The 12,646-nt window shown below is 41.1% G+C and overlaps 1 protein-coding gene across 1 annotated transcript in view; it reads right to left on the bottom strand.

The window, feature by feature from the left end:
- Positions 1 to 12,646, bottom strand: part of FAT3 (FAT atypical cadherin 3) — a 561,724-nt gene that overhangs the window by 37,325 nt on the left and 511,753 nt on the right. The window contains exons 22-24 of the mRNA XM_084627262.1: positions 11,074 to 11,208; positions 9,943 to 10,100; positions 864 to 1,332 (exon numbers count right to left, since the gene is read on the bottom strand). Of these exons, the coding sequence (XP_084483388.1) occupies positions 864 to 1,332; positions 9,943 to 10,100; positions 11,074 to 11,208 (762 nt within the window). The remainder of the gene's footprint in view (positions 1 to 863; positions 1,333 to 9,942; positions 10,101 to 11,073; positions 11,209 to 12,646) is intronic.

Below are 12,646 nucleotides of genomic sequence, written 5' to 3'. Positions count from 1 at the left end.
AAACTGCCACTAGACAGGAACGGTCACCTCTAATACAGGTGTGAGTCAAAAGAATGACCTACTGGCTTTGCCCTGTTACCAAGACCCTGAAGCATTCAGTTCCCCCTGGGACTCCACTGCACGTGGGTTTTATCTGCAGTTTTATAACGCTTTAGACTCACAATTTAATATATAGATATGTAAGCAAATTATATACTCAAAAATGGATGATGGTGTTGTGGAAGTCTAAGTAACAATCTGTGCCAGCTTATATAGAGAAGCACAACCGTACGATTCAAGCTGTGATGGATATTAGGTATCACCAGTTTTGTTTGCAACCTCTGTGGCTGTAAATGGATTTTGAAAGCCTCAGCTGAGCACTTCAGTAATTGTTATGCTATTGGTGTCTACATAAATAGGATTATAGTAACCCTAGTGAAAGACAATCTCCTCCTTGAATACTAATACAGTGAGAATGGGTGAGTGCCATTTAGTTGTTGTTTATGAAGCTGGCAGCTTTTATAAACTTTGCCAAACCTAAAAAGCTTTTATAGAGTTTATGAGACTTTTCCAACATGTCTCCGCATTGAAAGACTTGTGACAGACTGAATGAGAGACAAGGTGGGTGAGGTAATATCTTTTATGGGACCAATTTCTGTTGGTGAAAGAGACAAGCTTTCGAGCTCTTCTTCAGCTCTGTGTAGCATGACAGCTTGTCTCTCTCACCAACAGAAGTTGGCCCAATAAAAGATATTACCTCACCCACCTTGTATCTCTAATATCCCGGGAACACCACAGACAGCACTGCAATTGACTGAATGAGACAGACATTGACTTCCCTCCCCCCCCCACAAAAAAAAGAAAATGTAATTAAAGATATTTACCACCAGATGGCAAACTAGTACAGCTCCCTCCGTTCTGGCAAGGATTCCTCTCACATGCATCAGGGTATAGAACGCAGCCAAGCTTTAATTCAGTCAGGCCAACCACTTCTGCAAAGCTGCTGCGCTTGTTTTGGAGCGGCAGTTCATTGTTATTCAGGATAACAGAATCCAGGCAGCCCTGAAAACCACTCAGGACCTGGGTTGTCCTCTTGTCAGTCAGGCTCCGGACATTATCCACTTGCACCTGGGCTCCAAAGTAGACAGAGCTATCGGTACTCAGAGTCTGAAAGTAGAGGGGGGCTTTGCGCCGCTCCACATAACTGTCATCGAGTGACAAGCTTGTGAAATTCCGATTGAGCTCCAGGAAGACCGAGTGCCAGTTCCCATCATTAACAGTCCTGCCAGAAATGCCCAGGATTCCTGGGCCACTTCCACAGTCCAACTGGAACCACAATTTGCCGTCCATGATCTGTGAGGGTAAAAGCAAAAACCAACCCACTTAAAACATTGGTCTTACAACACTTCTTTAATGTGTGTCCTTAAAATTGGTCTGATGCTTTACACGAATACTGTGGTATATTGTAGCAACCATTCACAACAACACACAGACACATGCTGCTGTACATTAGCCATAGAAGTAAGTATAAGTAAGTTTACACTACAGGTGTAATCCAAGGGATAAGGCACTGGGCTGGGACACCTGGCTTCTATTCCCAACTCTTGTGTGACTTTGGGCCAGTCACTTCATCTCTCTGCACCTGTTTCCTCTCCCATCATGTGCCTCTCTTGTCTATTTGGACTGGAAGCTCTTTGGGGCAAGGACTGTCTTGCACTGTACATTTCCTGTGCTTAGGACAATGGAGCTCTGATCTCAGCAGGGGACTCCAGGTGCTAATAGAAACAAATAGGTTTAATGGAGTTTACATTAGTTGGGTTGCAGGATTCTGCATCCCTATAGCTTTCACAGAGGAGCAGTTATTTTTGTTGTTTTTCCTAATGTCACAAGTTCACTCACCTCTATCAACAAAGTGAAATCCTGACTAACCAGGGGTCAGTTATGACCTGTGGAGTTTACTTCACTGCACTCCAGCTTCCATTCAGAAAATGCAAGAACTGCCCAAGAGCTTCTACTTTCTCTCCTTCCCTCATATTTGTACTGAGCTCATCACTATGGTGTCCGCTTCCTTAATTTAAACATCATCACCACAATGTAAAGGTCACACCTGGGTCTAGTTTCCTCCCTCTTCCCCTGGAGGCAGCTGGGGATTTATTGACGGTGGTTGTCATTATTTATTACTGTCCCTCTTGCTCCTTGTCTGGCTGGTGGCAGAGGAATGGAGGTGCTGGTTAATAAAGAGGGTCTTGAGTGGAGAGGAGATTGAACTAGAACGCAAGAGACCTAGGTTTGATTCCTGCCTCAGACTCCTTGTGTGATATTGGGGAAGTCATTTAATCCACTCTGTGCCTCAGTTCTCCATCTGTAAATCAGAGTTAACACCTCCCTACGTCAGAGGAGCTGTGAACATAGCACTGAAGATTGTGAGGGGGCCAGTGCACGTACATAAATAGTGACAAGTGGAACCCTGTGCCTGGGTTTCCCTGAACTTGAAGCTTGCCAGCATTGTGGGGAAGGTGAAGTTCTTGGTCCCCCAAATGAAGAGCACAAACACCGGCTTCCCTGATTAGCTGTTTATCCAAAGGTTGCAAGTGTCACCAGAGGACCATGAGGAACTTGAAAATGGCTGACAGAATTGAGAAACATTTTCCTTGATGTGCTGACATTCATTGGACCCACACACTGTTCAAACCTTTGTGATTGTTTTACTTTTATTTCTTACTAAATGTTGTCCTTCAAAGGCACAATCTTTTTGCTGTGAGGACATGCCACCATCTCACCTGGAGCATGGTAATACAAGTGACAACCCAGCCTCTGATTTAGCTGCTGCCATTACTACGTCTTCCCTTAAAAGTCATACAAAATGGGCACCTGTAATAGAGATGTCTCAGCTTTCAGCTCTAGTGTAGCACAATGAAAGGAAAATAGCCTTCAGGCCTTAACTGATATAGCATCAGGGATGAAACAGACAGTTGGCAGAATGAGGATGGTGCACTTACTCTTTTAGCCCTAGAGACCAGTGTTCAGATCTAGATTAGGTTACTGGTGAAAATAAGTTTGGTGGTTTCTGCTGGTCCCTACTGTATGCATTGCCATTCTATTTTGAATAGCCTCTGCACTGCAACCCAGAATGCTTTATTGCATTCTCTAAGCAGTATTTATCCTCACCAGCCCCATTCTGGGACAGCTCTGTCCCAGTGTTTATCCCCCACACTTGAGTTCTCACAAAAGTCCCATAAAATATTAAAGCTAATACACTCCTTGACATTTCCCCATTCCTGACATTTTTTTCCCCATTTTGCTGGCTTTGGAAATCGAGGTAAAATATTTGGGACAAGGGCACAGGCTGAATTTTCAGCTACTGCCAACTTCCATATGTCCTACCACTTACAGCTTCTGATCCTGAGATTGGCCAGATTTGGACAGGCTGTAACTTTGAATGGGCCTGCTCCAATTCATGCTAGCAGATAATGGCTCTGAAGAGGCCGTTCCACTGTCCAGCACTCAGAGTAGGGGCACAGAGCTGGATAAGCTGACTCTATGCCACATAGGGACTCTCTTCAACTGCTTTACATGCAGGAGTGGTGCCTAGCAGATGAAAGAGGGCAGAGGACGAGGGGAAGGATTTGGCCTTATGAGTTTATCATGAACAACCCTTTATTTAAAAGCCCTTGACTAGACAAACCTGTAGGAGTCTGATGGAACTATACAGAATTGGAAATGTTTCTAACACAACAAATGTAACTGACAGAGTTAGAAATCTAAACTGTTGTCTTCTACTCCCAAAGGTCAATAAAGGAAAAGGCTGAGAGTTGTGTGTAAGAATAAGTCTGGATTCACCTTCCATTTCAAAGTCTTATCTCAGAGGGCTTAAAAATTGGCTATCAACAATTACTTTAAATTAAAAGCTGGCCTATTAAGCTATCAACTGAAGAGGAATCTTTTGATCATCAAGATGGCCCCTCAAACTACAGTTGTTGTTTTTAATTTAAGAAGGGGCAGTTTATCTTCCCCCATGCAGTAATTAAAACACCCCAATTTTGTAGGAGCAGTTTAGACAGGCAGTTTCAAATTTTGACTTGACATGGTCTAAATACAAAATACAAAGGGGCGGGGGGGAGGAGGAGGAGGAGAAGTGCTTTGAAAAGTAGCCATCACAGGAGCAGTAAATACAGTTCTTTCCCTAAAGGCTTTTATTATGCTTACTATGGAGTCTATTCTCCTGCATATTATATACATATAACTCCCATAAGGCTCATTATACCCTGACAGGTCCATTATCGACATGCCTTTTACCGGTATCCATGTACCATGCTTTTCCAGTGATCTGTCTAAATACAGCACCGTACACACACTCTTGGGACAAACATGACACAGTTTTTATCTGGGAGACAAAGTTTTAAAGGATCTAGAGTTTAAAAATACTTTACATATCTTCTGTTGTAGCTTGATCTTCTCTTTCTTTTCTTTTTTCATCTGTTTTATTCCTTCCCATTCATATGTTTATTAAATATTACAGCTCCTCTGTATGCTCTGAAATTTCACGTCCATTTCATTAAATGAAAAACACACACAAGGCAAGTCTTGGAGAGAGCAAGGATGGTCCAGGGGTTACAGCTCTAACCTAGGACTTGGGAGACCTGCACTCATGTCACCAGTAACAAACTGATAACTTAAACAGTTATAAGTCACCAGGGCCAGATGGTATTTACCCAGGAGTTCTGAAGGGACTCAAATATAATATTGCAGAACTGCTAACTGTGGTATGTAACCTGTCACTTATATCAGCCTCTGTGCCAGATGACTGGAGAATAGCTAATAGGATGCCAATTTTTAAACAAGACTCCAGAGGCGATCCTGGCAATTAGAGGCCAGTAAGCCTAACTTCAGTACCAGGGAAACTGTTTGAAAGGTCAGAATTATCAGCACGCTTTGTTGGGGAAGAATCAATACATCTTTTGTAAAGGGAAATCATGCCTCGTCAATCTATTAGAATCTTTGAGAGGATCAAAAAACTTGTGGACAAGGGGGATCCAGTGGATATAGTTACTTGGACTTTCACAAAATCTTTGACAAGGTCCCTCACCAAAGTAAGCTGTCCTGGGATAAGAGGGGATTAGGGATAGGGAACAGCTTCTATATGAGGAGAGATTAAAAAGAATGGGACTTTTTAGCTTGGAAAAGAGACAACTAAGGGGCCATATGATAGAGGTCTATAAAATCATGAATGGTGTGAAGAAAGAGAGTAAGGAAGTACTAGTTACCCCTGCACATAACACAAGAACCAGGGGTCACTCAAATTAAAGTAATAGGCAACAGGTTTAAAACAAGCAAAAGAAAGAACTACTTCATACAATGCACAGTCACCAGGAACTCATTGGCAGGGGATGTTGTGAAGGCCAAAAGTTCAATTGAGTTAAAAAAAGAATTAGATAAGTTGATGGAGGACAGATCCATCAACGGCTATTAGCCAAGATGATCAGGGATGCAACCCCATGCTCTGGGCCTCCTAAGTCTCTAACTGCCAGAAGCTGGGAATGGGCGACAGGGGATGGATCACTCGATGATTAGCTGTTCTGTTCATTCTCTCTGGGGCACCTGGCATTGGCCATTGTCAGAAGACAGGATACTGGGCTAGATGGACCATTGGTCTGACCTAGTATGGTTGCTCTTATGGCCCTGCTCTGCTACAGACTTCCTGTGTGACCGTGGTGCCTCTGTTTGCCATCTGGGAAATGGGGATAATAGCCCTACATTAAATACATTAAAGATTGTGAGTTGCTCAGATACAACAGGGATGGAGGCTATAAAGTACTTTAGAAAGACAAATGCGCAGACAGTTACAGTGCTTAATGTGCAAGGGAAGAAGGTGTCCTGCTCAAATTGCGACTTCAGCTGCAGTAGGCAAAGCAGGACCTACGTGCTATAAGTAAGAGGGTTGGGAGGGGCTGAGAGCAGAAGGAGTCCTGGCCCCAGCCACCCCCTACTTGCTGGCTACAGAAGCTGGATAGACACACAGGGAGAAATAAACTGCTTCACAAAAACAGGTGAAGCAAGTTACTCCTTCCCCCAGAGCAGGCATTGGGTAAAGGAGAAATTGTTGCTAACTGAGTGACAATTCACCTCTTGTCTCCCCCTGGGGTAGCGCAGCAAGGTGCTGCCCCTTCCTTAGGACAGGCTGTCCAATCTAATTTTTGGTGCTGCATTGAGAGATATGGGGAAACAGAGCTAAAATTTTGTCTGAAGATGGTAAATGCTAGCAAGTGTTATGCAAATCAAATTAAAAGCTGATGCTCAAGTCCAGGGCCTGCAGATTCCCATGCAAATAGCTTTTACGCCTTTGGATCTAAATGGGATGACTAACGGTTTGCTGGTCCAGACCAGACTTCCACTCAGAACTGAGCCTCTGGTGCTACTTTTGCACATACAGCGAGGTGCAAGTTGCCCCATCCTGTGGTCGTACAGTCCGCGGGACCCCAGTGGAGACCCACTCTGATCAAATTAAAGAATGATGCTATAGCTTCACTGCAGGGCAGCCAGTGTTTCTTTAAAGTGGTAATTCCTGAACAGCTGAGTGCTTCCTACCTCAGAACACAACTTACCTTAAAGTCTCTCTCCTTATAGCTGCATGGGCTCTAATGTCAATATATATTTGGATACACGTACGTGCTCTAGCATACAAATATATAAAATTCATGAAATATGTGAAATAGGCAGAGATGTGCAGAGGTGCTTCGTAAGGGTGATGCAAATTGGTACATTTTGATTGTTTCATTCAATAAGCAAAATGAATATTATAAATTACATTAAAATATTAGCCTGGCAGAGGGGCTTGGATCTGTACATCAACACAGGTAATAAAATGATCAAATGGTTCTTCTCAAACCACCTTAGGCTTGCATAGTCCACCTGCAATCACATACCATGAATACAACATGATGCCTACTGATCTATCTAGGGAAATGTTTTGTTACATTTCAGGTTTATGTGTGTAAAATGGTATATTTAATACTGAAATATTACTTGCTTCAACTCTAGCAACACCTGGGATCACACCCAAGCTTCAATCTTATCCTGCATGAGGTGATGTTGTAATAATACGTTACAATGTATAAAATTCACTTAACTAAGCTGTGCAAAGTTTCACATTGACTGTCTGGACTAAAAAACATATGATCACCTTATACTATTCAACAGTTACATTTATTGCATGACAGGAAAGTCAGTCTTTATTTTTTTAATCTCTGATTTTATAAACCAAGCGGGACTTAAATGAGGATTCTCATCCAAAATGGCCTAATCTTGGTTAACCTTATTACTTTTCACTGATAGAATTACACGAGAGAAAGGAACGCGTGATGCAATTCTCTGCATGTGTAATCATTCCTAGGGAAAATGCAACTGAATGACATCTCATTTTGCTCCAACAGCTTAAAATCAGGAGGCATACATCTGAAATAATTTACTTTTAGAATGGCTGATGTCTCTAAATCAATGGATAAATTGCTTCATCTGAAACAACAAAATAAATAACACCCTTATTATACCAACATACTATAACTAGTAAGCTTTGAACAGGATGGTAGACAAGCAGTTTGTTCAATTAAATTGATTATTCAGTGAAGAAGGACCCTGTGTTATGATTATGAAGCATTTCCATCCCTTGAGTTATCATAAACGTATGAGCTTCCAAAATTAAGCTGGTCACTTAAACATTAAAGACCTTATTGTGCTATCAATTTTTAAGTAGATATCTGTGGTGGTGGTGGTGAAGGCCTATTTCAAAATCAATGGTACAATATGCCTTAAATATCTCTTTTGGCCTCAAGAGAGTTTCACACAAAGCCCTAAAATTGGTAACATCAATATTGTTCCATTTTCTACCCTCATTTAGGGCTTGATTCTGTGAAGTGCTGAGCCATCTGGCTCTGATCCAGCAAAGCACCTAAGCAGGTGCTTAAAACTTAGTATGTGTATAGTCTCAATGACTTCATGTGTATGAAAATAAACAAATGTTTCAGTGCTTTGTTGGATTGGGTCAGAGTGCTCTGCACACTGCGGGATCAATCCATTATCCCCTTCTTTGGAATAGCTCAGCAGATTTAACTTAATTGAAAGCAATACTCAAATCTTCTGAATAACAGTCTCACATTTAGAGACCTCTGTCTAGTCTAGCAATCTTAGATACCCATATGACCGGCATTACCATAGTGTTTGAGTGGCTCACAATCTTTAATACTCACAACACCCATTTTACAGATAGCATCAATTTTTCAAAGGTGCCTAAGAGATTTAGGAGCCAAATCCCATTTTCACAATTGGCTTAGGAGTCTAATTCTCAAATGAGCTAAAGATGCTTTGAAAAATTTGGCCTAAGTGAATTGCCCAAGATGGCACAAAGTCCATGACAGAACAGCGAAAGGAATCCAAATCTCCATATCATACCCTAACCACTGGAGTATGCTTTCTCTCTATTTTAGGTTTTCTTAAGTGTCTGTCACCATAGTACCCAAGCCCCTGTTGGTAATGTTAACTAAATGTGTGATCCATTGAAATGATAGGCACTATACGAATGTGGGATTATCATCTGAGTATTGCATATGCATTACAGACAGGGCTAATTGAGCCATCTATTGTCAACGTTGCCTGACACTTCTCATCATAAGATCCTATTTTCAGTTTCTTACAACTTTACCAAACTTTAATTATTCAGGATGAAGTTTTATTTATGAGTGTCTGCTTCAGGTTGAATTTTTTTGGGAAACTTCATCCAAAATAGTTCAGCCATTTCCAAGAACGAGATTAGGAAAAAGACAGAATTTTTGTCCATGTTAAACTCTTATTTGGAAACCACTAGCACCCTCATATTTGAAAATTCAAGCAATGGCCTTTTTTACATCTCCAAACAATTAGGTCTCATACAAGCCTGAGCTGTGCTGATTTCCCTGCTCTCCTTGCCCCAGGTGAAAGGCACAATACTTGTACTCATGAAACATTTTTTGTATTTAAGCACAACAGCTAAAGAGATATTTGCTGTACACTAAAAATTGCTGTCACTGTTTTAAATTTACCTGAACATTCAAACAAACAAAAAAAAAATCCAAAAATTGCAAACACAAATACAAAATGCTTTGTACCATTTCTTCCATTGCTGATTTACAGTACATGGGAAAGATACAATCGGTCACATTGTCTTCATTCAATGCCTTCGGGATTCCAGCAGAAGTATTATACATGGAGGCTGTTGGAACTGTTTATCCTTCTCTTTTAACCTGCTCTACAGAAATTTGGCCTTCCATAGAACCACACTTTAGGCAGTTCAGCAAAGAGTCAAAGTCATAGAGACTTCATTCAATACAGTAGGTATCTTCACCTACCCCCAGCCTTCTGGAAGAACAATCATAACTCTCTGATTCGATAAGCCACCTCATTCAAGCAGAGAAGCTTTTCTTAAAAAATAAAAAAAAAAGTTTTTGAAATTAACTGTGATTCAGCGGTATGAAGGCTCATTTTCCAATCACACAGATGCAGAGGAAAAACAGCCTTTTCAACAAGTGTGGCTTAGAATACACAATCATCTGAATGGCCAGGTCTTACATCTCAAGTAGATCGGCTCTTGCGCCTAGTCACATAGAATCATAGAATATCAGGGTTGGAAGGGACCTCAGGAAGTCATCTAGTCCAACTCCCTGCTCAAAGCAGGACCAATCGATACAATGGTCATATAAGATAAAGCACCCAATGGTCCATATTCAAAGAATACTACTACTGCAATGCATATCAAGCTGCTTTTTTGTTTGTTGTTTTTGTTGAAATTGCTGCTTTTCCCTGTTACCATGAAACAGATCAATCTTCATCTTCTCAATCCACAGCTGAAATGAGAACAACATTCCCCAAAGCAAGAGCCAATGAGAAAACATATAATCAAGAAAATAAGTGCAGGAAAGATAACATTTTAATTACCTTCAGAATTATACAGGGATTCGCTCTGGTGTACATTATAATCCCATTGCTTTGCAAGGTTCGTAGACGCAGAGCCAGCTTGAATTCTTCTTTCTTGCTATTTTCAGAAACCCGGTATTTGATGTAACTATTCCCAGCAAAACTAAGGGAAGTGTGCCCTGAAACAACCATTTTGAGAAGATACATATTCTTTTAATGTTCAGAAATGAGCAGAGACACATGAAATTATCCTACAATTGCAAATGAAGTTAGTTACAGAACACAGGTAGCTAACAAAGAAGAAACTTTTAAATAAAACCCACCATTGACTGATTAAAAACTTGTCTCCATTGCAAACCACACACCACAGATTTGGGGAGAAATCTAATAATTTATAATTATAATTTCCTAATAAGGGGGAAAATCCAGCTCACCATTCTCAGACAGGAAGCCTTATTGACTTCATTGGAACTACTGGCAGGTGTAAGGTGAGAAGGATTTAGCTCTAGCAGAGCACCAGAAATCAGAATTTGCTGGGGAATCTGCACCCTCTGTTAGCATCAGGATATTTCTGACTCCGAGTCCTACTCAAAGCCCATTGAAGTCAATGGAAATGGTCTGCTTGACTTTGCATTAGGACCCTGGTGCCTTGGTGGTTAACATAAATTGAACAAAATGTACAAAGTTCCTGAAATGTTTTTTTCAAGATAACATGGTATTTTTATCACAAAAATTACAAACTTTATGAATGTTAATAACAAGTAAAACCTTGAATTAATATCTCCTAAAGGATCCCAAAGTGCTTTGCCACTAGCAGGGCAGTATTCAAGGACAGCAGTTCTCTAGAAAGAACTGTCTTCTCAAAAGTCCCATGTTTTACTGATTTGGGGCACCATCCTGATCAGATTCAGTCAATGGGAGTTTTGTTTGTAGAAGCAGAATCGGGTATATATGCAGTACCAGGTTTGGACAACCAGTTTCTTTTACAACACTCATAAGTAAATGAGTGAGACCAGATCCTGAGAGGTGTGCATACACAACTCCCATTGACTTCAATAGCAACTCTCCATATTATGATACAACGGCCGCACTTCTTATATAAAAATCACACTTTTAAGTATTTCCTGGTTACTCTTTTGGAGGAATCTGCACCTGAACATTCTCCGAGCTTCCCTGGTGGGCACTGGCAGATGAATGGCCTTCGACTAGCTTCGTACCCCACACACTGCATGTCCCCTGGACATGGCTTCTCCATACAGGGATCGCTGGACCCAGGACACAGCCCTCCTGTGACCAATTGAAACATGCTGTTAAGAATACGTCAAACATGCACCTTGGCAACAGGAAGCAGAAAGAGACTTAAAAATTGTAACAGAATTTAAATCTAGATTGTAAACTCTTTGGGTCACAGATGTCTTTTAAATAAGTGTGCGTACTGTGCCTAGCATAATGGGGTGCTGGTCCTTGAGTGGGTGCTTAGGTGCTGCTATAAGACAAATCAATAAATAATAATAATAAACAATTATGACCAATTGACTGGTGTCATGATGGCTTTGCCAGTGTTGTCGTTCCAAACCCCCTCTCTGAAGGGGATCTAGAGCTGACCCATGAAACACATTACTAGGGGCTACAACCTTCTTTTGCCTTGCCTTAAGTTGGGAGAATTCTGCGCAGGCAGGAAGGACAGCCACGCCCAGGCTGCACAGTGTAAGGAGAGCTCCTTGTGCAGGCGGTACTGCAGTATCCTCATGCTCCACAATGGCATGCTGATCCTTCCAGAAGGGGAAAGCAATCCCATAAAGCTGGACACACTGCTAGGCACCACAAATCCTGCTCCCTCCCTCCCAAATTGGGCTGCATAAACTACACTGCATCTGGGATCCTGGACAAAAAAGGAGGAATGGACAGGATTTTTCTGTCTTTGAAGCTACATATTATCCTGCAACGGATTCAGGGTGGAGATTTTTTTTTAATTTAAAAAATAATCGGATGGGTTATTTTAAATGATATATTTTTAAGACAGGAGAAGTTTAACACTCTAAATAGCTAGCTTCAATTTACAGACTTAAATTGGGCAAATAATCCTTAAAATATTCAAACTGTATTTAGTGGCATATGTAAACGGGTTAAAATTACTTAAACTTTGAAAAGCCCTGACAGCTGATGTACCATCAGTACTTTCATAAGGATTCTGACTAGGTTTGCCAACCCAGGACACAATTTTGGTTTGACCTCTATCCATGAAGATCTCCCGCTGACTGCAAAGGGTAGTCTGGAGGAAGAACTGAGTCCCCGAGGTGTAAACCTTGATTAAAATCTTTCCTTACAACACAGGCACTGCAAGCACTTCAAAAAATCCCTAAATATGTTAACACCCAACAAATTCAGATGGCTGCTAAGGGCTTGATTTAAAGCTAATGGAAGTCAATGGAAAGTTCCCATTTAATTTAATGGATTCTGGATCGGGACCTTATTTTGTCTTTTTAAAAGCCCTTAAAATACATATATATTTAAATTACCTCAGTCTGGAAAGGCCTGTAAACACTGTAAACCACAATACAAATGACCACACAGCCTCTGAGGGAGCCACTGAAGCTCAACATATCAATCCTCAAATGTTTCTAGAAAGAGAGACTTTCTTTTTAGACACCACAAAGAAATGTAAAGGAAATTAACATGCACTGGGCCAAGTTCTGCCCTTGGATGAGTTTGTGGGACTTCTAGT

Source organism: Lepidochelys olivacea (genome assembly GCF_965140295.1).
Source record: "Lepidochelys olivacea isolate rLepOli2 genome assembly, chromosome: 1".
Lineage (NCBI taxonomy): Eukaryota > Metazoa > Chordata > Testudines > Cheloniidae > Lepidochelys > Lepidochelys olivacea.
This window is presented reverse-complemented; position numbering and strand designations above follow the sequence as displayed.